Source organism: Equus quagga, chromosome 7, assembly GCF_021613505.1.
Source record: "Equus quagga isolate Etosha38 chromosome 7, UCLA_HA_Equagga_1.0, whole genome shotgun sequence".
NCBI lineage: Eukaryota > Metazoa > Chordata > Mammalia > Perissodactyla > Equidae > Equus > Equus quagga.
In genome coordinates, this window is record NC_060273.1 from 36,098,941 (window position 1) to 36,126,101 (window position 27,161).

The 27,161-nt window shown below is 37.7% G+C and overlaps 2 protein-coding genes across 2 annotated transcripts in view; both read left to right on the forward strand.

Annotated features, from left to right (window-relative positions):
* Positions 1-10,037, forward strand: part of LOC124242223 (cytochrome P450 3A12-like) — a 33,454-nt gene extending 23,417 nt beyond the window's left edge. The window contains exons 11-13 of the mRNA XM_046667027.1: positions 698-924; positions 6,873-7,035; positions 9,483-10,037. Of these exons, the coding sequence (XP_046522983.1) occupies positions 698-924; positions 6,873-7,035; positions 9,483-9,578 (486 nt within the window). The 3' untranslated portion in view covers positions 9,579-10,037. The remainder of the gene's footprint in view (positions 1-697; positions 925-6,872; positions 7,036-9,482) is intronic.
* Positions 10,038-23,029: 12,992 nt separating this feature from the next.
* Positions 23,030-27,161, forward strand: part of LOC124242228 (cytochrome P450 3A12) — a 65,489-nt gene continuing 61,357 nt past the window's right edge. The window contains exon 1 of the mRNA XM_046667035.1: positions 23,030-23,110. The gene's annotated coding sequence lies outside the window, so the exon portion shown is untranslated. The remainder of the gene's footprint in view (positions 23,111-27,161) is intronic.

Below are 27,161 nucleotides of genomic sequence, written 5' to 3' on the forward strand. Positions count from 1 at the left end.
CTTATAGTCAAATCCTGAAGTGACAATTAGGAGACTGTTTCAGCAACAGAGGATGGGTCTGAGAGTGGGGTTCCAATATTCTTTAAAACTTTCCCTAGAAATGAAATTGTGTTCCCTGGTAGTATCCAATCTTATCCTTCTTTTGTCATGTTTGATTTAGAAAGGAACTTGTTTCTTTCCAAATTATTTATAGAGTTTTTATATAATACTGTTTCTTTCGAGATTATGTATTTATAAATGGAAGAGTTATCAAATAGGATTTTTTGACTAAAAACTTTATGATGAATAGGGGATTCACTCTTTTACACATTCTCTTTTCTTGGTACAGATATGTGGCCTCTCTTTTGAAAGGAAATCGTGACTTTGGCATATTTCACTTAAGAGTAAGGGTCATAGTATATTAGTCACATGTGTTCACTTGAGAGAGAAAAACCACTACATGGTAATGTGAGGGATTTCAGTCCCTGTTCAGGGGATTGTCCCAACGGTGTTTCATAGACCTAGCTCCTCCACATATCTCAGCGGGCCATTGGGCAGGTCAAAGGGTATGATAGATATTAAAATATATATAAATGCTAAGGTCCTTTGTCAAATAAATTATTCTTTTGTGCTCCTACCATTTCAATAGTACTGCAGAGATTGAGTGGAAAGTTGATCCCAAATCTCAGTTTATCAAAACCTCTTTCTTTCTTCCCAGGCTCCTCCCACCTATGATGCCCTGGTACAGATGGAGTATCTTGACATGGTGTTGAATGAATCCCTCAGATTATTCCCAATTGCTGTTAGACTTGAGCGGGTCTGTAAGAAAGATGTGGAAATCAATGGGGTGTTCATTCCTAAAGGGACAGTGGTGATGGTGCCAACCTTTGCTCTTCACAAACACCCAGAGTTCTGGCCAGAGCCTGAGGAGTTCCGTCCTGAAAGGTACAGGGCCCCTGGGAAAGGGAACTCACCTTTATCCAGGTTGGTTAGAGCATATCATGACATCTCTTAGGATAAAGGACAAATGAGTGATTATACAATCATTTATTTGTACATATTTTTATTTTTGGCATTTTTTTTTTCTTATGACAAGAGTGGTCATTGTCAAAATTTTACAAACTGTGGACTAGAAAAAAGAAAATTATAGCTGCGCACAGTGCCAATACCTTAAGATAGGCCTCATTAACAATGTGATGCATATCCTCATGGACACTTTTCTCTGTATGTATAGATTTTTAAAAATTAGAATGATAATATATTTTATTTGGATGTGAACTGCTTGCTTTATTTACCAGTAAACTATAAACAACATCATATGTTACTATATATATATAGTGTATATATTTGTGTGTGACTGCATGCATTTGCCCTAATTTACTGAACCACTATCTGACTTTGGGAATATAGGCTTATTTTTCCTCTGTGTTTTTCTGTGCTGTTCCCTTCAGCTCTCTGAATTTACCACCAAAATTTCTGCATTCCATTTTTTTAAACATTGGTGTTGTTTTGGCTAGCACTATTGTGAAAGTGCAGGTAATGATCTGAGAGGTCCTCAACCCTGATGTTTTAAGCAGCCTCATTGATGTTGGAAGTGAACACAGGTCCTCAAGTCCTGTCTGTGACTGCACTCCTGTGCCAGCTCCCCTCTGCTCTCAGTATTGGGTGACCCTTCCAAAATGAAGTCATCTGCTCTCTAGATGTCTGAGACATCCTCCCCAGAGGGATCTTGAGCATGTTCCTCTGGGAAATCAGAACCAATATCTGAATTGGGCACAGCTTGAACTCTGGAAAGAGCTGATGCTTTTGCATTTATTTCATTGGTGAGCAAAATTTGGAATGCACTTTCTAGGGCAGTAGCATGGATCTAGACTTTTATTAACCCCTGAGTATAAGCTCCCAGATGGCAGGGACCTTGTCTTGTTGGCCATGGTGTCCCTAGTGCTGGCATAGCATCTACACATAGTACTTGTTGAAAGAAGAAGTCAGAGTTGACCAACTCCTCTGTTTTCTGGACCAGGGGACATCTGTGTTTCCTCCAAGCTCGTGGTTCCCCTCCTGCAGCTTCACAAACGTAAAATTAGAGACCACTCACTGTAATTCTCTTGATTCAGTCATTAAACAGAGAGTATGTGCTTACTGTGTGTCAGGGACTGGGCAAAGCAGTGACAAATCTAAATGTTAAAAAAATCCTATTAAGAAGAATTTTTGATATATACACAAATATATGTGTTTTGACATATGCATAAGCATATTCTATAGACACAAGTCTATGGAATACTTTTAATGTGCATATATGTGTCTACCACCTGCCCAACAAGCATCAGCGCATGTTAGCTGTATCATCTCACACCACTGCTACCCTTCTCCTGGTTTCCATACTACTTTAAGGCATATCATGTATAACTATTCCAGAAAGTTCTCCAAAATATAAGGACTCTTTAAAAGTACATAGCCACAATGCCATTATCACTTTCCAGAAATCCACAATTTTTCTTTGTGTAATCACGTATTGAGAAATCAAATTGAATAAAACATAGGTCTAACCTTCAAGGAATTTATAGCCTAGTGGAACAGATAGAGAAAGAAACCAGTGATTATATTACAGTAGAGTAGCATCATATGACCATGTAAATCATCTGATGTAAGCTATTCTGTGGGAGAGATAGAGAGAAGGGTGAGTAGAGGAAGAGAAGAGAAGAGAAAATAACAATGTAAATAATGGGAGGTATTTCTTCCACTGTTTTCAATAATGTCTTACAGTTTTCAGTGATTAGGTATTGTACTACCTTGGTGAAGTTTATTCCTAGGTATTTTATTCTTTTTATTGAAATTATAAATGGGGCTGTATTCTTGATTTCTCTTTTGCTAGTTCTTTATTAGAGTATAGAAATATAACTGATTTTTATATGTTGATTTTGTGCTCTGCAACTTTGCTATATTTGTTGATGATTCTTAATAGCTTTGGGTCGATTCTTGAAGGTTTTCTGTATATAGAATCAAGAGATCTGCAAATAATGACAGTTTGCTTCTTCCTTCCAATTTGGATCCCTTTTATTTTTTTGCCTAATTTCTTTGGCTGAAACTTCTAGTACTATGTTGAATAAGAGTGGTGAGAGTGGGTATCCTTGTCTTGTTCCTGTTCTCAGAGGAAGAAGTTTCAGTTTTTTACCATTGAGTATGATGACTTTGGGCTTTGTTCTTCTTTTCCTATTTCTTTTAGGCACAGTGTAAAATTGTTTACTTGAGATTTTTCTTGTTTTTTTCCAGATAGGCCTGTATTACTATAAACGTCCTTCTTAGTACCACTTTTGCTGCAACCCATCATTTTTGGTATGTTGTTTTTTGTTTTCATTCGTCTGCAGGTATTTTTTGATTTCGCCTTTGATTTCTTCATTGATCTGATAGTTGTTCAGTAGCATATTGTTTGGTCTCCGCATTTTTGTGACTTTCCTAGCTTTTTTCTTTTAGTTGATTTCTAGTTTCACAGCATTGTGGTCAGAAAAGATGCTTGACATGATTTCAATCTTCTTAAATTTATTGAGGCTTGTTTTGTTTCCCAAGATATGGTCTGTCTCTGAGACTGTTCCATGTGCACCTGAGAAGAATGTGTATTCTGCTGTTTTTGGATGGAACATTCTATGTATGTCTATTAAGTCCATTTGCTATAGTGTTTCCTTTAAGTTCACTGTTTCCTTGTTGACTTTGGATGATCTATGCATTGATGTAAGTGGGGTATTAACGACCCTACTAATATTGTGTTCCCAGCAATTTCTTCCTTTAGGTCTGTTAATAATTGCTTTATATACTTGGTAGCTCCTATCTTAGATGCATATACATTAATAAATATTATGTCTTTTTGATGGTTTGTCCCATTTATCATTATATAATGTCCATCTTTGTCTCTTGTTATGTTTTTTGGCTTGAAGTCTATTTTGTTTGTTATAAGTATGACTACACTCGTCTTTTTTTGGTTGTCATTTGCTTGCAGCATCATCTTCCATCCCTTCCCTTGGAGCCCATGTTTGTCTTTAGACCTGAGGTTTGTTTCCTGGAGGGAGAATGTTGCTGAGTCTTGGTTTTAATTAATTCAGCTACACTGTGTCTTTTGATGGGTGAATTCAATCCATTTACGTTTAGAGTGATTATGGATATATGAGGGCTTAATACTGCCATTTTATCTTTTGCTTTATGGTTGTTATTTATTTCCATTGTTTTTTTTTCTTTGTATTTCTGTCTGCCACTTCAGTTGGGTGGTTTTCCGTGATGTTTTTCTCTTCATTTATGATTTGTAACTCGGCTCTGATCTTTTGCTTTGTGGTCACCATGATGTTTGTATAAAAGATCTCAAAAATTAAGTAGCCGTTTTTCTGCTGATAGCATCTTATCTCCATTAGCCGATGTATGTTCCATCTTTTTCCTCTTTCCCTTCTAGGTTATTGTAGTCACATTATTCTTTTCCTGTGCTGTGAGTTTGTGACCAAATTGAGGCGCTTATAGTTATGTTTCATACTTTCTTTCCTTTTAGCCTTCATGTTATAATTAAGTGTTTACTAACCAATCTTTTATAGATTTGCCATTTTATGATTCTGCCTATTCATCACCTTGCTCAAAGCTTTGTAAACCTTTGCCTTTGTGTTTCAGGTAAGAAAGTTCATTCGAACATTTCTTGTAAAGCAGGGCCAGTGGTGGTGAACTCCCTCAGATTTTTTTTTTTTGTCTAGGAAAGCTTTTATTTCTTCATCATAACTGAAGGATAATTTTTCTAGATAGAGTATTCTTGGCTGATAGTTTTTGTCTTTCAGTGTTTTGAATATATTATTCCACTCTCTCCTAGCCTGTAGGGTTTCTGCTGAGACATGTGCTGAAAACCTAATAGGGGTTCCTTTGTGGGTTATTTTCTTTTTCCTTGCTGTCCTTAATATTTTTTCTCAGTCATTGACTTCTATCAGTTTTAATATTATATGCTTCAGAGAAGGTCTTTTTGGCTTGGTGTAATTAAGAGTTCTATTAAGTTCATGTACTTGCATGTCCAGTTCCTTCCCCAGGTTTGGGATGTTCTCAGCTAGTATTTCTTTGAATAATCTGTCTGCTTCTTTCTCCCTGTCTTCTCCCTCTAGGATACCTATTATCTTTATGTTTTCCTAATTGAGTCAGATATTTCTCGAAGAATATCTTCATTTTTTAAAAAAAGTCAGTTTTCTCTCCTCCACCACCTGAATCATTTCTTGATTTCTATTTTTGAGTTCACTAACTCTCTCCTCCATATGGTCTGCTCTATTTTTAATGCTTTCTACATTATTTTTCTTGCTTTAACTGTGTTCTTCATCTCCAGAATTTCTGTCTTCTTTTTAGAGTTTCCATTTCTGTGGTAAAGTACTTCTTCTATTCATTAATTTTATTCCCCAGCTTATTTAACTTTTTGAGTTTTCTTGTGACTCATTGAGTTTCTTAATGACAGCTATTTTGAATTCTCTGTCAGTTAGATGGTAATCTTCTGTGACTTCAAGACTGGTTTCTGGAGAGTAGTCATTTTCATTCTGTTGTACCATGTTACTTTAGTTTTTCATGATGTTTGATGAAATGATCCTCTGCTGGTGCATTTGTGGTAGTAACCACCTTTCTTATTTGGGTATGGCTTTACTTACTTTGGTTCTGAGATGCTTTTGGTTGTATTTGAGAACCTGCACTTTTCTCCCTCCACTGCCTCTGCTAGAGGCATTGTCAGTGTCCTCCTTGTGCCGCTTGTGCTTCTGAGATTGGTGATGGCTTTCTGCTTATGATGTCACTGCCATCTCAGGTGTCACCGCTGAGGTCACCAGGCTGTGAGCATTTCTGGTGCTTCCAGGGTCACCTGGGTCTTGCGTTCCTACACTGGATCTTCATGGGTTCTCCATGGGCTCAGACGCTGGTCCACTGTGTGCCACTCACACTGCTGCTCCTGGGTTGTCTGACAGAGCTGATTACATCAGTGCCAGGGGTGCTGGGTTCATGGGTGTTGCTGTCACTGCCAGGGGCCTGGGGACCCAGGGACTTGTATGTAGCTCCTGCTGCTGGTGGAGTTGGTGTCAGGTATGCGTCTACTCGGGGCTTGGTCAATGGTTCTATTGTGGTTCCTGAAGCCTATGCTTGCAGGTTCCACCTGCCGTCACTGGGTTTGAGCAGGGGCTAAGCTGGGAGAGGGTGTTGTTGCTGCTAATTCATGCATCTTCTGGTCGTTGGCGCTGGCCATTGTGTTTTGAAAACTCAGGACAAGGTACCCCACTGCAGCTGGGGAAATCTGAGTTTTTTCATACAATCCCCACTGTCAGAAAGACTTGACCACTGCCAGGGGAGGGTTGGAGTGCATGCATGCTGGATCCCCTGGGAAACAGGAAGTGACACTTACTGGTTTTGCTCAAGCCATGTCTGGTTCCAGTTGTATGAGCCACAGTGCCCTCTTCCTCAGCTCCCACTATGCCCACTGTTTCTGCTCTGCTTGCAGTTATTCAAGCTGCAGTGCCCACTCTTTAGTCTCTACTCACAGTCATGTGAGCTGTGGCACCTGTTTCTGCTCTACTTGCAGTGACTGTCAGCAGGCGCATGTCCAGCATGAGGATCCACACTCTGAACTGCTGCTGCCAAGGGAGGGGGAGAGGGATGCTCCCCTAGTTCCACTGCTTCCCGGGGTTTCAATCCACCCACCTTCAGATGTACAGATGTGTGGATCTCTTATGTGTCCTGTTGTGCTGTGTATGTAATCCGCTGTTGGTCAAAGGATGTCTGATTGGTTGTAAATTTGAGGGGAGACACAAAGGGAACAACTCACTCCACTATGATGCTGACTTCACTTTCCTAGCTCTTGTGGTTTTTCTCTTTCATTAACTTGTTTTCCTCTACTGTTGTGGAACCAGGTTCAGTAAGGAGAACAAGGACAGCATAAATCCTTATATATACCTGCCCTTTGGAGCTGGACCTCGAAACTGCATTGGCATGAGGTTCGCTCTGATGAACATGAAACTTGCTCTTGTCAGAATGCTGCAGAACTTCTCCTTCAAACCTTGTAAAGAAACACAGGTCAGAGAGCTAATGTTCTGTGTAAATAATGTTTATTTGGGAGTTTTTTTTTTTTTATCTGGGGCATCTTTCTCTCTATGTAAAAGAATATGTTCTATTCAAAGAGTAATTTATTTATTGCCAGAGAATTTATTTGGAGCCATCTATGACCTTTAGGGCCCTTCAGCTGTGGACTACTAAGTCTGTGGCATTATAAAGACTCAGCCATGAAGGTCATCTAGAGTCAATTCAATTAGCCCGACATGATTATGTGCAGTTCTTTGAACTTGAGCAAAGTTTAAAATTCTATTTCTAGCCCATTGGGAGGAAAGGGAAGTGTTATGCACAGCCACGAAGTGCAGCGATTACCACGTCCTCTCTTTTGAAGGATAGTCTTCTCCACCAGACCTTACAGAAGCTCTGTGAGAGCAGTTCTAAACCATTGTCTATATAATGAAATCAATGGAGAGCTTTAAAAAATCCTGATGCCTAGGTCATCTCAGAAATTCTAAAATAGTTCATGAGAGTGGGGCTTAAAAACACCCCTGTTGTATCTCATGTGTAGCCAAAGTTGAGAATCATTGATTTAAATGTTTTCTACCAGATGTGAAGGACTCCCACAACCAGGGTCATCCTGGCTATTTGACCTCACCTTCCAGGAGCCCTGCTCCAGTCAAGCTGGGCTCCTTTTACATCCTAGTAATAACTTAATGAATGTTTTTCTTGCTCTCCTTCACATCCTGTTCTCACCTTTCAAGTCCTTTTTCAATCCCCACACCCCTCCATGAAGCCTTCCCCATCTAGTCCAGAGCCCATTCTCTCCTATGCTCTATCAGTTTCTGCAGGCTGGTATCTCATAAATTGGACCATGAAAGTTAATATTTTGTCATTAAACCATCCTGTTTGGTTCTCTATGTTTTCTTTGTACCTAAGAATGTTTTTAACTTTGTCTGGTGCCATGTAGTCATTCAGTAAATGCCTAAGGAGTGAGTTGAAGTTTATTTACAGCTCTTGGTTACAAATTTTGAACAATTTTATCTTTAAAAATTTAACAAATATGCAGCCAGCCCAGTGGTGTAGTGGTTAAATTTGCGCCCTCTACTTTGGCCATCTGTGGTTCGCAGGTTCAGATCCCAGGCACAGATCCACACACTGCTTATCAAGCCATGCTGTGGTGGCATCCCACATACAAAATAGAGGAAGGTTGGCACAGATGTTAGCTCAGTGACAATCTTCTCAAGCAAAAAGAGGAAGATTGACAATGGATGGTAGCTCAGGGTGAATCGTGCTCACCAAAAAAAAAAGAGAAAAATTTAACAAATGATATTTATGTATGTGTGTGTGCATGTGTGTGTGTCTGTCTGTCTTTCTGCAGAGGAAATTCATGTATGCCATTGAAATGATAAAATAACAAGGTTGTATATTTATAGAAAGATCTGGAATCTCTCCTCTGAAGAACATAAATAATGGTTGCCATTGTTTCATATCAAACAAGGCCCTATAATAAGGCTTATTTCTAGGACTCATGCATTTAATATGCAACTCCTCCCCTTATGTAGTGTCTCTGAAGGAGAGAGGAAGATAAAGATGGTTTCTATCTTATTTTTGGCTTTAGGGCAGTTATGTGGCAGTTCTGTAAGTGTGTACAAACAGAAGACTCAACTCTGAGAGAAAGCAGGTCTCTGTCACACCTTGGATGGGCAGGCACTATCTGCAAGCTCCCAGTCATCCACAGGCTGGCGCTTCTCACCCTACATGACAATTTGCTTGCCCTTCAGTCAACTGAGTCCCAAAGATGACTCTGATGCTGGCTCCACCACCACTGAAAGGGTGACTTGGTGAGAATGGAGCTAAAACTATCAGTCAAAACACTGTAGGTCAGAAATTCCCCATTTGCACTACATGGGGGATCCTAGAGATTAAAAAACAGGCATAATGCTTCACAAAGATCTCTTCCAATCATGAAACTGGATGGGTACCACTAGGATAGGTGACTGAACTCTTTAGAAGTCAAGGATTGTTTGTACAATTAAAATGTGTAATCCCCACTCAGGATTAATTGCAAGTTCCAACATACACAAAATTAACTCTATGCTGCTTTTGTAAATAGTTTGCCATAATCCTTAAGAATCTGGTTTAAATTTTAATAGTTCATTCTTTTTACTTAAAATTTATCAAAAATGAACACAAGCCAACATGGTTTTATCTCTGTCTTGGTCCAAAATGGCGCTGCATAAATATTTTGTTGAATGAATGGATGGATGAAAGCTTTCACTATCCACACACACACAGACTTACACACAGATACAGCTTAGAGACTAAGTATAAAGAATTGAAGATATATGATCTTAAAAGTAGTTTTTATATGTTTGTGAAGCACTATTATTCTCAATGTATCTTGTCAACGTTGCTTCTGTTCTTGGGGTAGCTTATAAGTCAATTCTCATATGCTTGTTTAACTGTTGCAGATCCCCCTGAAATTAGGCAATCAAGGACTTCTTCAACCACAAAAACCCATTGTTCTAAAGGTTGAGTCCAGAGGTGGGACAGTGAGTGGAGCCTGACTTTCCCCAAGGACTTCTGTTTTGTTCTTCAAGGAAGTTGTATCTCAGAACATCAGAGACCTCAATTTACTTTATGAATAAAACCCGGAATTAAGATGGGCTTAACCTACTGTATTTGATGGATGCCTAGAGATTCTTACATTCTTTGAAATTTCTCAATGCCTATGTAGAGTATTATATGCTGTGTGATATAAAGGAGGGGGCTATATAACTGTCAGATATATGGACTCAGCTTATCTGGTTCTCACAGGATGAGCTCCATCCACCCCCAGTTAGTACCATCTATTTTTCCTGAGCAGTGATCAAGAATAAAAGTTTCTCAACAATTTTATCAACAAACTTTAATGAAAAAAAATTATTGTGCTGACTGTAGTAGTGAAATTTATATTTCATGTTCATTTTGAATATTATATGAATCATTATACTGAGCAAGCCAATAAATATCTCTTTACAAAAGTATTATCTTATTCCTTTGTGCACATTAAAGGGAATCTATAGAACTGAATCAGTGAGAGCCAGTGACTAAATGTTTTTGACCATCACAATCACTGGTTGGGTGGGGTCTTTTTCAGAAGTCCCATTTGATATGTTGAGATAGATGAGAGTTAATCTACTGTGACTTTTCCCATTACTTAGAAAGTATATTCATAGTTTAATTCTCCCTTTTTTGGAGCACATATTTTTTGTAACACTCAATTTAGGTACTTATTATTTTATTAGTTTTGATTTAATGTTTTCGTCTCATGTCTCTTGATTTTTCTGATGGCAGGAAACAAGTTTTCTTGTACATCTTTGTGATCCATCCTCATCTTCCAAATGTCTTAACACAATGGAGATCAAATAAAAAAATGGTTGGTTGGTCAATTGATTGGGCAAAAAGGCTACAAGTTTTCTCTACTTTCAGTTGGTATCAGAAACTGCATGGGTTCTTCCTTTTCCTTTTCTGCCCTTTCCTTCCCCTCCTCTTCCCTTCTTGGATGATTCAGTCCTATAGCAAGCAGGTGGGGCACTCAAGGTGGGCAGCCACACATTGGGGGAGGGGGCAGAGAAAGGAGTTACAGTGCCTCCAAGTCAGAGCAGAGTAGGATGGGGAGGATATGTACAGGGAATGGCAGTCTGGCATGGGTGTGGGAGACAAGCAAATTGAGAAGGGGCTCCATGCAGAGGGTTGCACTGGTGAGACTAGCCAAGAGCTTAAATAGGGTGTGGAGAATCCAAGTAGGGCAAGGAGGGCATCCATGAGTGGAAAGTGATGTAGTGAGGATTGGCCACATAAAGGGGGATTGATCAACTATATTAAGGATGATGGAAGCCAGATTTCTCACTGTTGGAGAAAGGAGTCAATGATTTGGAAAGGGAGTAAACCATAATGAATTCTGCAGAGTCAGAGATTGGAACTTAATGTATCAGTAAATTCATGCTTTCTATATTGTAGATGATTGATAGATAGACGCACTTGCACAGGTGTGTGTGTGTGTGTATAAAAACATATCTCCCCTGCTTCTCTCCACTGATAAGGCTTAGAAATACCAATGAGTACCTGGTGCCAAGATCTTGGCTTATAAATATAATTTTCCAGTAAAAGTATTCAGGGCTGCTTGGAGTAATGACTGATTCCAGGGCTGGGACTGGGAAAGTAGAAGCTGAACCTGGAGTATCTTGTTGTGCTAGAAAGAAAGCGAATGCTAAACAGTGATGGGCACATGTCAAAAGACACAGAAGCCAACCTGAGGGGCTTCCACTAACCAAATCAGGTATAATTTGAACATCATAATAAAGAATGATGATATGAGATTTTAACACACAGAACAAAATAGGAAAACATTAATACATACAGAAATGTATAAATAAATGGATAAATTGCACCTTGATGAGGATATTTACATAAAGTGCTGCTGCTCAAAATTCCCATTAATTACAAGGGAGAAAGGGTAACTTCATAGTGGAGAAATATGGCTGACTCTCCCTTAATGAAGTGATCAGAGAGAGAATCACCAGGAACAGGGAGAAATGATTGAGCATCACCTGATGGGATGTAGTGAGAAGAACTCTGTATCAGCTCTGTGACAGTCCTTCCAGGGAAGGAAACCTGAAAGAAATTCTGAACCAGTCAGACAAACCCAAACTGAGGAATGTTCTACTCCTCCTGTCTGACTGGTGTGTCACCTTCAAAAGAGTCAAGGTCATGAAAGCCAAACACCGAGGAAGTGTTCCAGACTGAAAGAGACTAAAGAGAAGTGACATCTAAACACAGCACATGGTTTGGGTCTTTCTGCTATAAAGGACATTGTTGGGATAGCTGGAGGGATTCAATGTGGTGTGAGGGTTAGATGGCAGTGATAACTTTCTGACTTTGATGGTCGTATTGAGGTAAAGTAGGAGAACATCCTTTTTGTAGGAAATACAGGGGGTTATGAAGTATCCAGTTGGCAGTTTACTCTGAGATGGATTAGGAAAATAGTTCTTTGAGTAGACTCTCCCTTAAGTTCGTGATTGTGGGAGCAACAGCCACAAAAGCACCTTTTGTCTTTCACAGCTCTCCCCTTCTCTCACCTTAGTCTACTTGTATTATTTTAATCTAAATAGGCAGCACCAAACAATGATTGAGAGATGGGGTTCTCCAAAGCTGGATCTCCTGGATTTTGAATCCTACTTCAGTCCAGGGCGGAGTCTTGACCAATCAGTGGCTGTGGACAAATGCTTAAATTCTCAGGTAAAGTGACTTTAGTTTGGCTGAGGGTGATTCTCCAGTGAATGGGGCAGTTATGAGCTAGTTACAGCCAATACTTCCAGCAACTTCCAGCCAAAAGGGCAGCCTAGCCTCCCCAGGAAGCTGCAGCAAAAACAACCCTGCCACAACATAAGGACACATGTAGTCCACACAGAGGACACCCCTGGAACTGGTGATGAGAGGGAAGCACACTGCTGGGCCTCAGGGCATCTCTTACATAAGGTCAGTTCTCCAAGATCAAGAGAAATAGCTGACCCACCTAATACATAGATATAAGCACAAAGGAAGAGGAAAAATGAGAAGCAAAAGAATACATTTCAAGTAAGGGAACAGAACAAAACCCCAGAAAAAGAACTGAATGAAACAGAGAAAAAAGTCTACCCAAAAAAGAGTTCAAACAGAGTCATAAGGATGTTCACTGATCTTGGGAGAAGAATGGGTGAACTTAGTGAGAATTTCAAGAGAGAATTGGAAAATATAAAAAAGAACCAATTAGAAATGAAGAAGACAACACTGGAAATGAAAATTTCACTAGGGGGACTCAATAGCAGAGTAGATGATACAGAAGAATGGATCAGTGAACCAGATGAAAGACTAGAGGAAATCACCCAAGCTGAACAGATAAAAGAAAAAAGAATTAAAAAGAATAAGTACAGTCAAAGGGGCCTCTGGGACAACATCAAGTACAATAACATCCATGTTATAGGTGTCCCAGAAGGAGAAGAGAGAGACAAAGGGGCAGAGAATCTATTTGAAGAAATAATAGCTGAAAACTTTCCTAACCTAAGAATGAAAAAAACCCAGGTACAGGAAGCACAGAGAGCACTAAACAGGGTTAACCCAAAGAGACCCACACCAAGACGCATTATAATTAAAATGTCAAGAATTAAAGATAAAGAGAAAATCTTAAAAGACACAAGAAAAGGCAACAAGGTACATACAAAGGAAACCCCATAAAGCTATCAGCTGACTTCTCAGCAGAAACATTACAGTCTAGAAGGGAGTGGCATGATATTATGTAAAGTGCTGAAAATAAAACCTACAGCCAAGAATGCTCTACCCAGCAAGGTTATCATTCGGAATGGAAGGAAAGATAAAGAGTTTCCCAGACAAGCAAAAACTAAAGGATTTTATCACCAAGAAACCACCTTTACAAGAAATGCTAAAGGGACTTATTTAAGTGGAAAAGAGAAGACCACAATAGGAATAAGAAAATTATTGAAAAAAAAAGAGGAATAAAATCACTGATAAAGGCAAATATACAACAAAGGTAACAGATCAATCATCTATGAAGCTAATATTAAGATCAAAAGAGAAAAGTACTAAAATTAGCTATTTCCATGATAAGAGGGTAATGGACACACATGCACAAAAAGGAGGTTAGATATGATATCAAAAACATAATATGTGGGAAGAGGGGACTAATAGAGTAGAGCTTTTAGCAAGAGGTCAAACTAAAGAGACCATCAATTTAACACAGAATGCTGTATACCTGGGTTATTATATATCAACCTTATGGTAATCACAAGCCAGAAACCTATAATAAACACACAAAATGTTAAGAGAAAGAAACTCAAAAATAATACTGAAGAAAACCATCAAATTAAAAGGGAAGAGAGCATGAGAAGAAGAAAGGAATAGAGAAGAACTACTAAAACACCCAGAAAAGGTATCAAAATGGCAGTAAGTGCATTCTTGTCAATAGCTACTTTAAATGTCAATGGACTAAATTCTCCAATCAAGAGGCATAGGATGGCAGATTGGATAAAGAAACAAGACCCATATATATTCTGTGTATAAGAGACATACTTCAAACCTGAAGTCACTCTTAAACTGAAAGTGAAGGGATGGAAAAACATACTCCATACAAATGCTAATGAAAAGAAAGCTGGGGTAGCAATACTTACATTGACAAAATAGGCTTCAAAACAAAAGTTATAACAAGAGACAAGGGCACTACATAATGATAAAGGGAACAACCCAACAAGAGGATGTAATACTTGTAAATATCTATTCACTCAATATAGAGCTCCTAAATATATAAATAAATTTTAACAGACATAAAAAGAGAAAGAGTCAGCAACACAATAACAGTAGGGGAATTTAACACTCCACTTACACCAATAGATAAATAAGCCAAACAGAAGATCAATAAGGAAACATTGGCCTTAAATGACACATTAGACCAGTCAGACTTAGTAGATACATACAGAACATTCCATCCCAAAACCGCAGAATACACATTCTTTTCAAATGCCCATGGAACATTCTCCAGGATAGATCACATATTAGGCAAGAAAACAAGTCTCAATAAATTTAAGAAGATTAAAATAATACCAAGCATTTTTTCTGACAACAATGGTATGAAACTACAAGTGAACTACAGGAAGAAAATTGGAAAAGCCACAAATATGTGGAGATTAAACAAAATGCTATTGAATAACGATTGGGTCCATGAAGAAATCAAAAGGAGAAACCAAAAAATAGCTGGAGATAAATGAATGTGAAAATACGACATACCAAAAGTTATGGGCCACAGCACAAGTGATTCTAATAGGGAAGTTGATAGCAATACAGACCTTCCTCAACAAACAAGAAAAATCTCAAATAAACAATCTAACATTGCACCTATAAAGGGACTGGAAAAAGAAGAACAAAGAAAGCCCAAATTCAGTAGAAGTAAGAACATAATAAAAATCAGAACAAAAATAAATGAAATAGAGACTACAAAATTAATAGAAAAAAATCAACGAAACCAAGAGCTGCTTCTTTGAAAAGATAAACACAATTGACAAGGCTTTAGCTAGAATCATCAAGAAAAATGACTCAAATAAAATAAGAAATGGAAGAGGAGAGATAAGAGCAGACGCCTCAGAAATAAAAAAGATTAGAAAGAACACTTTGAAAATCTATATGCCAACAAATTGGATAATCTAGAAGAAATGGATAAATTCTTAGAACCATACAACCTTCCAAAACTGAATCAAGAAGAAATAGAGAATTTGAGTATACCAATCACCAGTAAGGAGATCAAAACAGTATCAAAAACTCCCCAAAACATAAAAGTCCAGGACCAGACAGTGTCCCTGTTGTATTCTACTAAACATTCAAAGAAGATTTAATATATATTTTTTGCAAATGCTTCCCAAAAATTGAAGAGGAGAGGAAGGTTCCTAACTCATTCTATGAAGTGAACATTACCCATATATCAAAACCAGACAAGGAGAACACAAAAAAGAAAATTACAGGCCAATATCATTGATGAACATCAATGCAAAAATCCTCAATAAAATACTAGCACATCAAATACAACAATACATTAAAAAGGTCATACACGACAATCAAGTGGGATTTATTCCAGGGATGCAGGGATGCTTCCACATCCACAAATCAATCAAGGTAATACACCACATCAACAAGATGAAGCACAAAAATCACATGATCATCTTAATAGGTGCACAGAAAGCATTTTAGAAGATCCAACATCTGTTTATGATAAAAATTCTCAATAAAATGGGTATAGAAGGAAAGTACCTCAACATAATAAAGGCCATAGGTGACAAACACAAAGCTGATAAAATTATCAATGGATTAAAAACTGAAACTATCCCTCTAAGAACAGGAACCAGACAATTAAGACAGAAATTAAGAATACAATGGTAACAAAAAGAATAAAATACCCAGGAATAAACTTAACTAAAGAGGGGAAAGATCTGTGCACTGAAAACTATAAAACATTGTTGAAAGAAGTTGAAGAAGACACAAAGAAATGGAAAGATAGTCTGTGCTCTTGGATTGGAAGAAATAAAACAATTAAAGAGTCCATACGTCCTAAAGCAAGCGACAGATTCAATGCAATCTCTACCAAAGTCCCAATAACATTTTTCACAGAAATAGAACAAAGAATCCTAACATTTATATGGAAAAACAAAAAGATCCAAAATAGCCACAGCAAGCCTGAGAAAAAAGAACAAAGCTGTAAGGATCACATTCCCTGATTTCAAAATATAGTACAGAGCTATAGTAACCAAAACAGTATGGTACTGGAACTAAAACAGATACCTAGACCAATGGAACAGAATGAAGATCCCGGAAATAAACCCACACATCCACGGACAGCTAATTTTCATCAAGGGAGCCAAGAATGTACAATGGAGCATGGAAAGTGTCTTCAATAAGAGGTGTTGGCAAAACTGGAAAGCCAAATGCAAAAGAATGAAAGTAGACCATCATCTTATTTTTTTCATTGCAGTGGCAGTGGTTTGTAAAATTATATAAATTTCAGGTGTACATCACTATATTTTGATTTCTGTGTAGATTACATCATGTTCACCACCTAAAGACTAATTACAATCTGTCACCATACATTTGCCTAATAACCCCTTTCACCCTTCTCCCTCCTCCCTTCCCATTTGGTAAGCACCAATCCAATCTTTGTCTCTATGTGATTGTTGCTATTTTTATCTTGTAGTTATGAATGAGATCATATGGCATTTGACTTTCTCCCTCTGACTTATTTTGCTTAGCATAACACCCTCGAAGTCCATCCATGTTGTCACAAATGGCTGCACTTCATCATTTCTTATGGCTGAGTAGTATTCAGTTGTGCATATATACCACATCTTCTTCATCCATTCATCCCCTGATAGGCTTTTAGGTTGCTTCCAACTCTTGGCTATCGTGAATAATGCTGCAATGAAGTAGGGGTGCATGTATCTTTATGCATTCATGTTATCATGTTCTTTGGATATGCCAGTAGAGGAATAGCTGGATCATGCAGTAGTTCTATTCTTAATTTTTAAAGGGATCTCCATACTGTTTTCCATAGTGGCTGCATCCATTTGCACTCCCACCAGCAGTGTATGAGAGGTTCCCTCTCTCCACATCTTCTCTCACACTTGCTGTTTCTTGTCTTGTTATTATAGCTATTTTGACCGGAGTGAGGTGATATCTTGTAGCTTTTTTTTTTTTTAAAGGTTGGCACCTGAGCTAACGACAGTTGCCAATCTTCTTATTCTTTTTTTTTTTCTTCTTCTCCCCAAAGCCACCCAGTACATGGTTGTATATACTACTTGTGAGTGCCTCTGCTTGTGCTATGTGGCACGCAGCCTCAGCATGGCTTGATGAGCAGTGCCATGTCTGTGCCCAGGATGCAAACCAATGAAACCCTGGGCCGCCAAAGAAGAGCACGTGAACTTAACTACTTAGTCATGGGGCCAGCCCCTCATTGTAGTTTTGATTTGCATTTCCCTGATAGTTAATGATGTTAAACATCTTTTCATGTGCCTGTTGGCCATCTGTATATCTTCTTTGGAGAAATGTCTGTTCAGATCTTTTGCACATTTTTTAACTAGGCTGTTCATTTTTTCATTGTTGAGATGTATGTGTTATTTATATATTTTGGATATTAACTCCTTGTTAGATACATGGTTTGCAAATATCCTCTCCCAATTGTTAGATTGATGTTTTGTTTTGTTGTTGGTTTCCTTTTTTGTGCAGAAGCTTTTGAGTTAGATGTAGTCCCATTTATTTTTTCTATTGTTTCCCTTGCCTAGTCAGACAAGGTACTTGAAAATATGCTGCTAAGATTGATGTCAAAGAGCCTACTGCCTTTGTTTTCTTCTGGAAGTTTCACGGTTTCAGGTCTTACATTCAAGTCTTTAATCCATTTTGAGTTAATTTTTGTGTATAGTGTAAGATAGTAGATTATTTTTATTCTTTTGGGTGTGGCTGCCCAGTTTTCCTAACATCACTTTTTAAATTTATTATTGGTTTTTGTGTGTGTGTGTTTTTTTTGAGGAAGATTAGCCCTGAGCTAACATCCGTGCCCATCTTCTTTTACTTTACATGTGGGACGCCTGCCACAGCATGGCCGGATAAGCGGTGTATAGTTCTGCACCCAGGGTCCGAACCAGCAAACCCCAGCCCACCAAAGTAGAGTGTGCAAACTTAACCACTGTTCCACTGGGTCCGCCCTTCCAAACATCACTTATTAAAGAGACTTTTCTTTCTCCATTCTATGTTCTTGGCTCCCTTGTTGAAAATGAGCTGTCCAGAGATGTGTGGGTTTATTTCTGAGCTCTCAATTCTGTTCCATTGATCTACGTATCTATTTTTGTGCCAGTACCATGCAGTTTTGCTTGCCAAAGGTTAGCAGTATATTTTGATCTCAGGGAGTATGATACCTTCATCTTTGTTCTTTACTCTCAGGATTGCTTTGGCAATATGGGGTGTTTTGTCGTTCCACATAAATTTTAGGATTCTTTATACTATTTCTGTGAAAATCTTGTTGAGATTTTGATAGGGATTGCATTGAATCTGTAGCTTGCTTTAGGACGTATGGACACTTTAACTATTTTAATTCTACTAATCCAAGAGTGTGGAATATCTTTCCATTTGTTTGTCTTCTTCAATTTCTTTCAACAACGTTTTATAGTTTTCAGTGTACAGATCTTTCCCCTCTTTGGTTAAGTTCATTCCTAGGTATTTTATTCTTTTTGTTACAATTGTCAATGGGGTTGCATTCTTAATTTCTCTTTCTGCTACTTTGTTGTCGGTGTATAGAAATGCAACTGATTTTTGTATGTTGATTTTGTATCTTGAAACTTTACCGTATTCACTTATTATGTCTAAAAGTTTTTTAGTGGATTCTTCAGGGCTTTCTACATATAAAATCATGTCATCTGCAAATAGTGACAATTTCACTTCTTACTTTCCAGTTTGGATACATTTTATTTCTTCTTTTTTGCCTGATCACCCTGGCTAGGACTTCCAATATTATGTTAAATAAGAGTGGTGAAAGTGGGTATCCTTGTCTGGTTCCTGTTCTTGGAGGGATAGCTTTCAGTTTTTTTCCATTGAGAATGATATTAGCTGTGGGTTTATCATGTATGGACTTTGTTATATGGAGGTACTTTCCTTCTATATCCATTATATTCATTCTATCATAAATGGATGTAGTATCTTGTCAAATGCTTTCTCTGCATCTATTTAGATGATGATGTGATTTGTATTCTTTATTTTGTTGATGTATGTATCATATTGATTGATTTGCGGATGTTGAACCTTCCTGCTTCACTGGAATAAATCCCACTTGATCATGGTGCACGGTCTTTTTGATGTATTGTATTTCTTTTGCTAGTATTTTATTGAAGATTTTTACATCTATGTTCACCAATAATATTGGCCTGTACTTTTCTTTTTTTGTGTGTTGTGCTTGTCGGGTTTTGGTATCAATGCAATGTTGGCCTCAGAATGAGTTAGGAACCATCCCTTCCTCTTCAATTCTTTGTAAGAGTTTGAGAAGAATTGATGTTAAATCTCCTTTGAATGTTTGGTAGAACTCACCACCGAAGTCGTCTGCTCCTGGACTTTTATGTTTGGGGAAGTTTTTGATTACTATTTTGATCTCCTTACTGGTGATTGGCATATTAAAATTCTCTACTTCTTCTTGATTCAGTTTTGCAAGGTTCTATGATTCTAAGAATTTATCCATTTCTTCTAGATTATCCAATTGTTGGCATATAGCTTTTCATAGTGTTTAATATTTTGTATTTCTGAGGTGGACGTTGTAATTTCTCCTCTTTAATTTCTGATTTTATTTATTTGAGGTGTCTCTCTTTTTTTCTTTGTGAATCTAGCTAAAACCTTGTCAATTTTGTTTGTCTTTTCAAAGAACCAGCTCTTGGTACCATTGAGTTTTTTCTATTGTTTTGCTCTCTATTTCATTTATTTCTGCTCTAATTTTCAGTATTTCCCAAGTTCTACTGAATTTTGGCTTTGTTTGTTCTTTTTTCCAGTTCCTTTAGGTGCATTTTTAGATTGTTTATTTGAGACTTTTCTTGTTTGTTGATGTAGGTCTCTAGTCCTATAAATTTCCATGTTAAAATTGCTTTTGCTGTATCCTGTAAATTTTGGCATGTCATATTTTCACTTCCATTTGCCTCCAGGTAATTTTTGGTTTCTTCTTTGATTTCTTCACTGACCCAATCGTTATTCATAGAATTTTGTTTAATCTCCACATATTTGTTGCTTTTCCAATTTTCTTCCTGTAGTTGATTTGTAGTTTCATACCACTGTGGTCAGAAAAGATGCGTGGTATTATTTTAATCTTCTTAATTTTATTGAGACTTGTTTTCTTGCCTAATATGTGATCAACCCTGGAGAATGTTCCATGTGCATTTGAAAAGAATGTGTATTCTGTGGCTTTGGATGGAATGCTGTGTATATATCTACTGAGTTCATGTGATCTAATGTGTCATTTATGGCCAATGTTTCCTTATTGATATTCTGTTTGGATGATCTATTCATTGGTGTAAGTGGAGTGTTAAAGTGCCCTACTATTATTATGTTACTGCCTATTTCTCCTTGTATGTCTGTTAATAATTGCTTTATATATTTAGGTGCTCCTATGTTGGGTGCAGAGATATTTACAAGTGTTACATTCTCGTGTTAGATTCTTCCCTTTATCATTATGCCTCTTGTTACAGTTTTTGTTTTAAAGTTCATTTTGTCTGATATAAGTATTGCTACCAAGCTTTTTTATCATTGCCATTTGCATGGAATATCTCTATATATTTCATCATTTTCAGTTTGTGAGTGTCTTTAGATCTGAAGTATGTCTCTTGTATTCAGCATATGTATGGGTCTTGTTTTTTTTATCTGTCAGTCACCCTATGCCTTTTGATTGGAGCATTTGGTCCATTGATATTTTAAGTAGCTATTGAGAAGTATGTACTTATTGCTATTATGTTACTTTTTTCTGACTGTTGTAGAAGTTCTTCTCTATTTCTTTCTTCTCTTTTGGTTTTCATTTGCATGAAATATCTTTTTCCATCACTTCACTTTCAAGCTATGCCTTTTGCTAGATCTAAAGCGACTCCCTTGTAAACAAAATACAGTTGAATTTTATTTGTTTCACTTGATGTCACCATCTATGTCTTTTGATTTGGTAGTTTAATCCATTTATATTTATAATTAAAGTAATTAATGATAGAGAAGCACTTGCTGTTGCCATTTTGATATTTGTCTTCATATGTCTTACAGCTCTTTGCCTCTCAGTTCCTGCCTTCCTTTGAGTTTGGTGGATGTTTTGTAGTGACATGTTTGATTCCCTTCAATTTTCTATTGTGCATATTCCACAGAGATTTCTTTGTGGTTACCACAGCGATTTTGTCAAATGCCCTAAAGTTATAACAATATGCTTTAAACTAACTTCAATCACATAAAACATCTTTACTCCTTTACAGCTTTGCACCTTCCATTTCATGTTATTGATGTCATAAATTAAATCTGTCTATAGTGTGTACCCATTAATATAGACTTATAGTTATTGTTATGCTTTTGTCTTTTAAATCCCATAACAGAACAAGAAGTAGGGTTGCAAATGAAAGTTACAATAATACAGGTTTTTATATTTGTCCATATATTTATATTTACTGGAGAACTATATATTTTTTTATGGTTTGAGTTAGTGAGTTGCAAAAAAAAAAAAAAAAAAAAAGGAAAAGCAGAATCCATTTCTCCCCACCTAGCAAAATCCTAAGGGAAAGGTACACAGTCCCTCCTCCTTTCTGAGATGTATTTGAAAAGTTCTGGCTTCTGTCATTGCTAAAGTAACTTCCCCAGCATTAGGTTTTATTGATGAAAGTCCCACAGGAAATTTAGTGGGTATGAACCTATTATGTTTCAGTCAACTTCCATAGGGACTTTTCATAGGTGATTATGATGTCTATGAATGCAAGTATCTGCCTTTTATGTTCTACTTCAATGGCTACATTCTGGGAAAATTGAAACTGCCAAATAAATCTTGACTCTTAGTGGCAGACCATGGAATTGTCCCAAAATAGTGCGTGCCTAGGGTGAGCTGAATTCATATTCTCAACTTGCCTGAACTTTTCTGATTGTGATCTGAACTTACTAAGGTCCGTGTGTCAAGTTGAGGTCATTGTTTTATATTCAACAAGGGTTATGTCAGTGAGGCAGTTCTGTAGGAAAACATCAGATATGTGTCATCATTGTTGACTTGATTTGAGTTGCAACATATTCCGTCTGCCTATTGATCTCAGCCACCACATCTGCCTTCTCCTGTCTCTCTCTGCAATCTTTGACGTTTTGAACTTATCTCATGGACTCGTAGTACCTGGGCACTGAGAACATAATGTACAACCTCCCACGTGGCAGATGGAGAGTTGAAAGTGAAAGGGTCTTGTCCGTGGTCAAGTGCGTGAATAACAGATTGTATTGGGACCCTGCAGTCCAGACTCCCATGATGACTCTCTCTCAATAATACTGTTCCAATTGTCCCTTCATTTCATCCATAATCTCATGTCTGGTCTGATCAGGCTGTTTTCTGCTTTCCACTCCCTGCCTTCTCCAATGTCCCATTCCATAGGTCACTCTGTGCCTTAGAGGCCCTTGGTGGCCCTTGACCATATACTTAGAGGAAATGCTTAGCCTCAATTTACAAAGCCGTTCTGGGTGAGGCTGATGGGAGGCTTAGGCTTCTGTATTTGGCATAATTGTCTTCTGACATCTGTTTTCCACCTTTGGTGGTGGCTCCTACTTGAAAAGAGCTAATCCAGAAAGTCAGACTCAACACTTTGGCTGATCTTGGAGTGCTCACTCAAGCTGCTGCCGTGTTCTTTCCTACTCCATCTTTCATTGCTCTAGTCATGTTTTCCGTTCCAACCCAGGAATTCTGTGTCTCCCTGCAGGGACTTTGCCTTCCAGGCTGTGTTGGACTCCGTGGAGACAGCTGCTTGCTCTTGGGAGTAGCTTGTAGAAGGCTCTGGAAGAGAAGGTGAGGACAACATCAGCAGTTGAGAGGCCAGGAGGGAAGGGGAGCACAGAAAGACCCTCACTGTCATCCAGTTGGATAAGCAAGTCTTCCTAAGTTGTCTTGCCAGGCATGATGCTTGCTGGTGGAGAAACAAACACAATTTTACTTTTCTCAACATTTCCAGCCTATCATCTATTAAGTTGATTCTCCTGAGAATTTTGAGGGAATATGCTCTAGACAAAAAAGGGGAAAGGGGAAGGAAAAGTAACGTCCAGTTATGCATGTATTGGAGTAGGTGCTTTGGTGCCCTCACATATCTCTGCAGACAGTTTCCATTCCACAGGCTTTCTGTGTTTCTGGGTCTGGGCATACTCTGTGCACTCTTGCTTGTGCTTGGCTCCCTGAGGGACAGGTGGAAATTCCTAGGTGGTTAATGCCCAAAGGAGCATGCTGCTGGGCACTTACTAGACCTTCAGTAAAAACATCTCATGGGTTTTTGTGAAACGCATATTGGAATCATCACATGGACTCCCACTGGCACTGCTCTACCTTACGTCATTTGGGGATTTCCTTACACCTGAGGTCCATTTGAACCTCAAACTAGCCTGAGAGGTCAGAAAGAAGGTTCTTGCCTAGGATTCTGTTTAAACCCACAAATATTTCCTGAGCACCAGTCTGGGTCAGGCACGAGACACTCCCAGTTAGGTGGGGAAACATCAGACCCAGGAACAGATGAATTCAATATGGTTGGAGAACAGCCCTGGTGCTTTGGGAGTACAGAGAAGGAACTCTTGTCCCCAAAGGGGGTTTACAGGAGCTGACACCTGATCTGAGACTTAAAAAAATATTTTATTGAGGTCACACTCATACATAACATTGTGTAAATTGCAGGTGCATATTATTATATTTCAGCTGCTGTATAGACTGCATCATGTTCACCACCAAAAGTCTAGTTTCCTTCTGTCACCATACATATGTGCCTCTTTACCCCTTTAGCCCTCCCACACCTCGTCCCTCTCTAGTAATTATCAATTCTCCTTATCTGTGTATTTGTTTGTTTTTCTTCCACATATGAGTGAAATCAAATAGTATTTGTCTTTGCTTAGCATAATAACCTGAAGGTCCATCCATATTGTCACAAGTGGGACAATCTTGTCTTTTTTCTGGTTAAGTAGTATTCCATTGAATGTATATACCACATCTTTTCTTCTTTATCTTATTTTAATTTTTTTGGTGAGGAAGATTCGCCTTGAGCTAACATCTGTGGAAAATCTTCCTATATTTTGTATGTGTGATGTCTCCACAGCATGGCTGAAGAGTGGAGTAGTGCACTCCCAGGTTCTGAACCCATGAACCTGGGATGTTGAAGTGGAGCACATGGAACTGTAACCACTCAGCAATGGGACCGGCCCCTGTACCACATCTTCTTTATCTATTCATCTTTTGATGGGCACTTGGGTTGTTACCAAGTCTTGGTTATTGTGAATAATGCAGTGATAAACATAGTGGTTCATATGTCTTTTTTATTTTATTTTTTATATATATTTTTTTAGATTTTATTTTTTTCCTTTTTCTCCCCAAAGCCCTCCAGTACATAGTTGTATATTTTTTGTTCTGGGTCCTTCTGGTTGTGGCATGTGGGATGCCGCCTCAACATGGTTTGATGAGCAGTGCCATGTCCACGCCCAGGATTCGAACCAATGAAACACTGGGCCTCCTGCAGCAGAGCACACAAACTTAACCACTCAGCCATGGGGCCAGCCCCTCATATGTCTTTTTTAAATTACTATTTTCATGTTCTTTGGATAAACACTCAGAAGTGGAATAGCTGGGTCATATGGTATTTCTATTTTTAATTTTTTGAGAAATCTACGTACTGCTTTCCATAGTGGCTTCCCAGTTTGCACTCTCATCAGAAGTGTATGAGGGTTCCATTTTCTCCACAACCTCTCCAACACTTGTTATTTCTTGTCTTTAATAATAACCTCCCTGATGGGTGTGAGTTGATGTCTCATTGCAGTTTTGATTGGCATTTCACTAATAATTAGTGACGTTCAACATCATTTCATGTGCCTGTTTGTCATCTGTATATAGTCTTTCAAAAAATGTCTGTTCATATCTTCTGCCATTTTGTGATCAGGTTGTTCATCTTTTTGTGTTGAGTTGCATGATTTCTTTATATAGTTTGGAAATTAATCTCTTGTTGGATACATGATTTGCAAATATTTTCTCCCAGTTGGTGTGTTGTCTTTTCATTTTGTTGATGGTTTCCTTTGATGTGCAGAAGATTTTGAGTTTTATGTAGTCCCATTTGTTTATTTTTTCTTTTGTTTCCATTGCCTGAGAACACATGGTATTCAAAAAGATACTGCTAAGACTGATGTCAAACACCATATTGCCTGTGATTTCTTCTAGGACTTTTATGGTTTCAAGTCTTTCATTCAAGTTTTTGATCATTTTTGAGTTAATTTTTGTGTATGGTATAACATAATGGTCTACATTTCTTCTTTTGCAAGTGAGTCTTCAGTTTTCCCAACACTGTTTATTGAGGAGACTTTCTTTTCTCCACTGTTTGTTCTTGGCTCCCTTGTTGAAAATTAGCTGTCCATAGATATGTGGGTTTATTTCTGAGCTCTTGATTCTGTTCCACTGAGCTTTCTGTCTGTTTTTGTGCCAGTATCATGCTGTTTTGATTACTATAGTTTTGTAGTTTATTTTGAAATCAGGGAGTGTGATACCTCCATCTTTGTTCTTTCTTTCTCAGGATTTCTTTGGCTATTCAGAGTATATAAATCAAGTGTTAACAGACTTACAGTAGGAAACTGACAGCAACACAATAATAGTAGGGGATGTTAATACCCTAATTGCATCACTGATAGTCCATCCAAACAGAAAGTCAACATGGAAACTGTGGTTTTAATGAAACATTAAACCAGAATTACTTAATATATATAGAGACAACATTCCATCCTAAAGCAACAGAATATCATTCTTCTCAGGTGCACATGGGACATGCTCAAAGATAGATTATACATTGATAAAACTAGTCCCAATAAATTCAAGAAGATTGAAATCATATCAGGCATCTTTTCTGACCACAATGCTATGAAACTAGAAATCAACTATAAGAAGAAACCTAGAAAAGTCACAAATATGTGGAGACTAAATAGCATGCTACAGAACAACTATTGGATCCATGAAGAAACCAAAGGAGAAATAAAAAAATACCTGGAGACAAATGAAAATGAAAACACAACATCCAAAAACTTATGGGGTGCTTCAAAACCAGTACAAAGAAGGAGGTTTGTAGCAATAGAGGCTTACCTGAGAAAACAAGAAAAATCTCAAACAATCTAAAGCTATACATAAAAGAACTAGAAAAATAAGAGCAAACAAAGCCCCAAATAAGTAGAAGGAAGGAAATAATAAAAATCAGAGCAGAAATAAAGGAAACAGAGACTAAAAAACCAATAGAAAAAATCAATATAGCAAAGAGCTGGTTCATCGAAAAGAAGAAAGAAATTGACAAACCCTTAGCTAGACTCAGTGAGAAAAAGTGAGAAAAGACTCAAATGAATTAAATCAAAACTGAAAGAGGAGGAATTACAATGGCTACCCCAGAAAAACAAAGGATTATAAGAGAATACTAGGAAAAGCTGTATGCTAACAAATTGGATAACCTATAAAAAATTGATAAATTGTTAGAATTATACAATCTCCCAAAACTGAATCAAGAAGAATTAGAGAATCTAAATATATCTATCACCAGCGAAGAGATTGAAAGAGTAATCAAAAACCTCCCAGGAAACAAAAGTCCAGGAGCAGATGACTTTTCTATTGAATTCTACCAAACATTCAAAGAACGTTTAACACATCCTCTCAAACTCTTCCAAAAAATTGAAGAGGACAGGATGCATCCTAACTAATTTTATGACGCCAACATTATGCTGATACCCAAACCAGACAAGGACAACACAAAAAAGGAAAATTACAGGCCAAAATTGCTGATGAACAAAGATGCAAAAATCCTCAAAAAAAAAATTAACAAAATGACTACTACAATACATTAAAA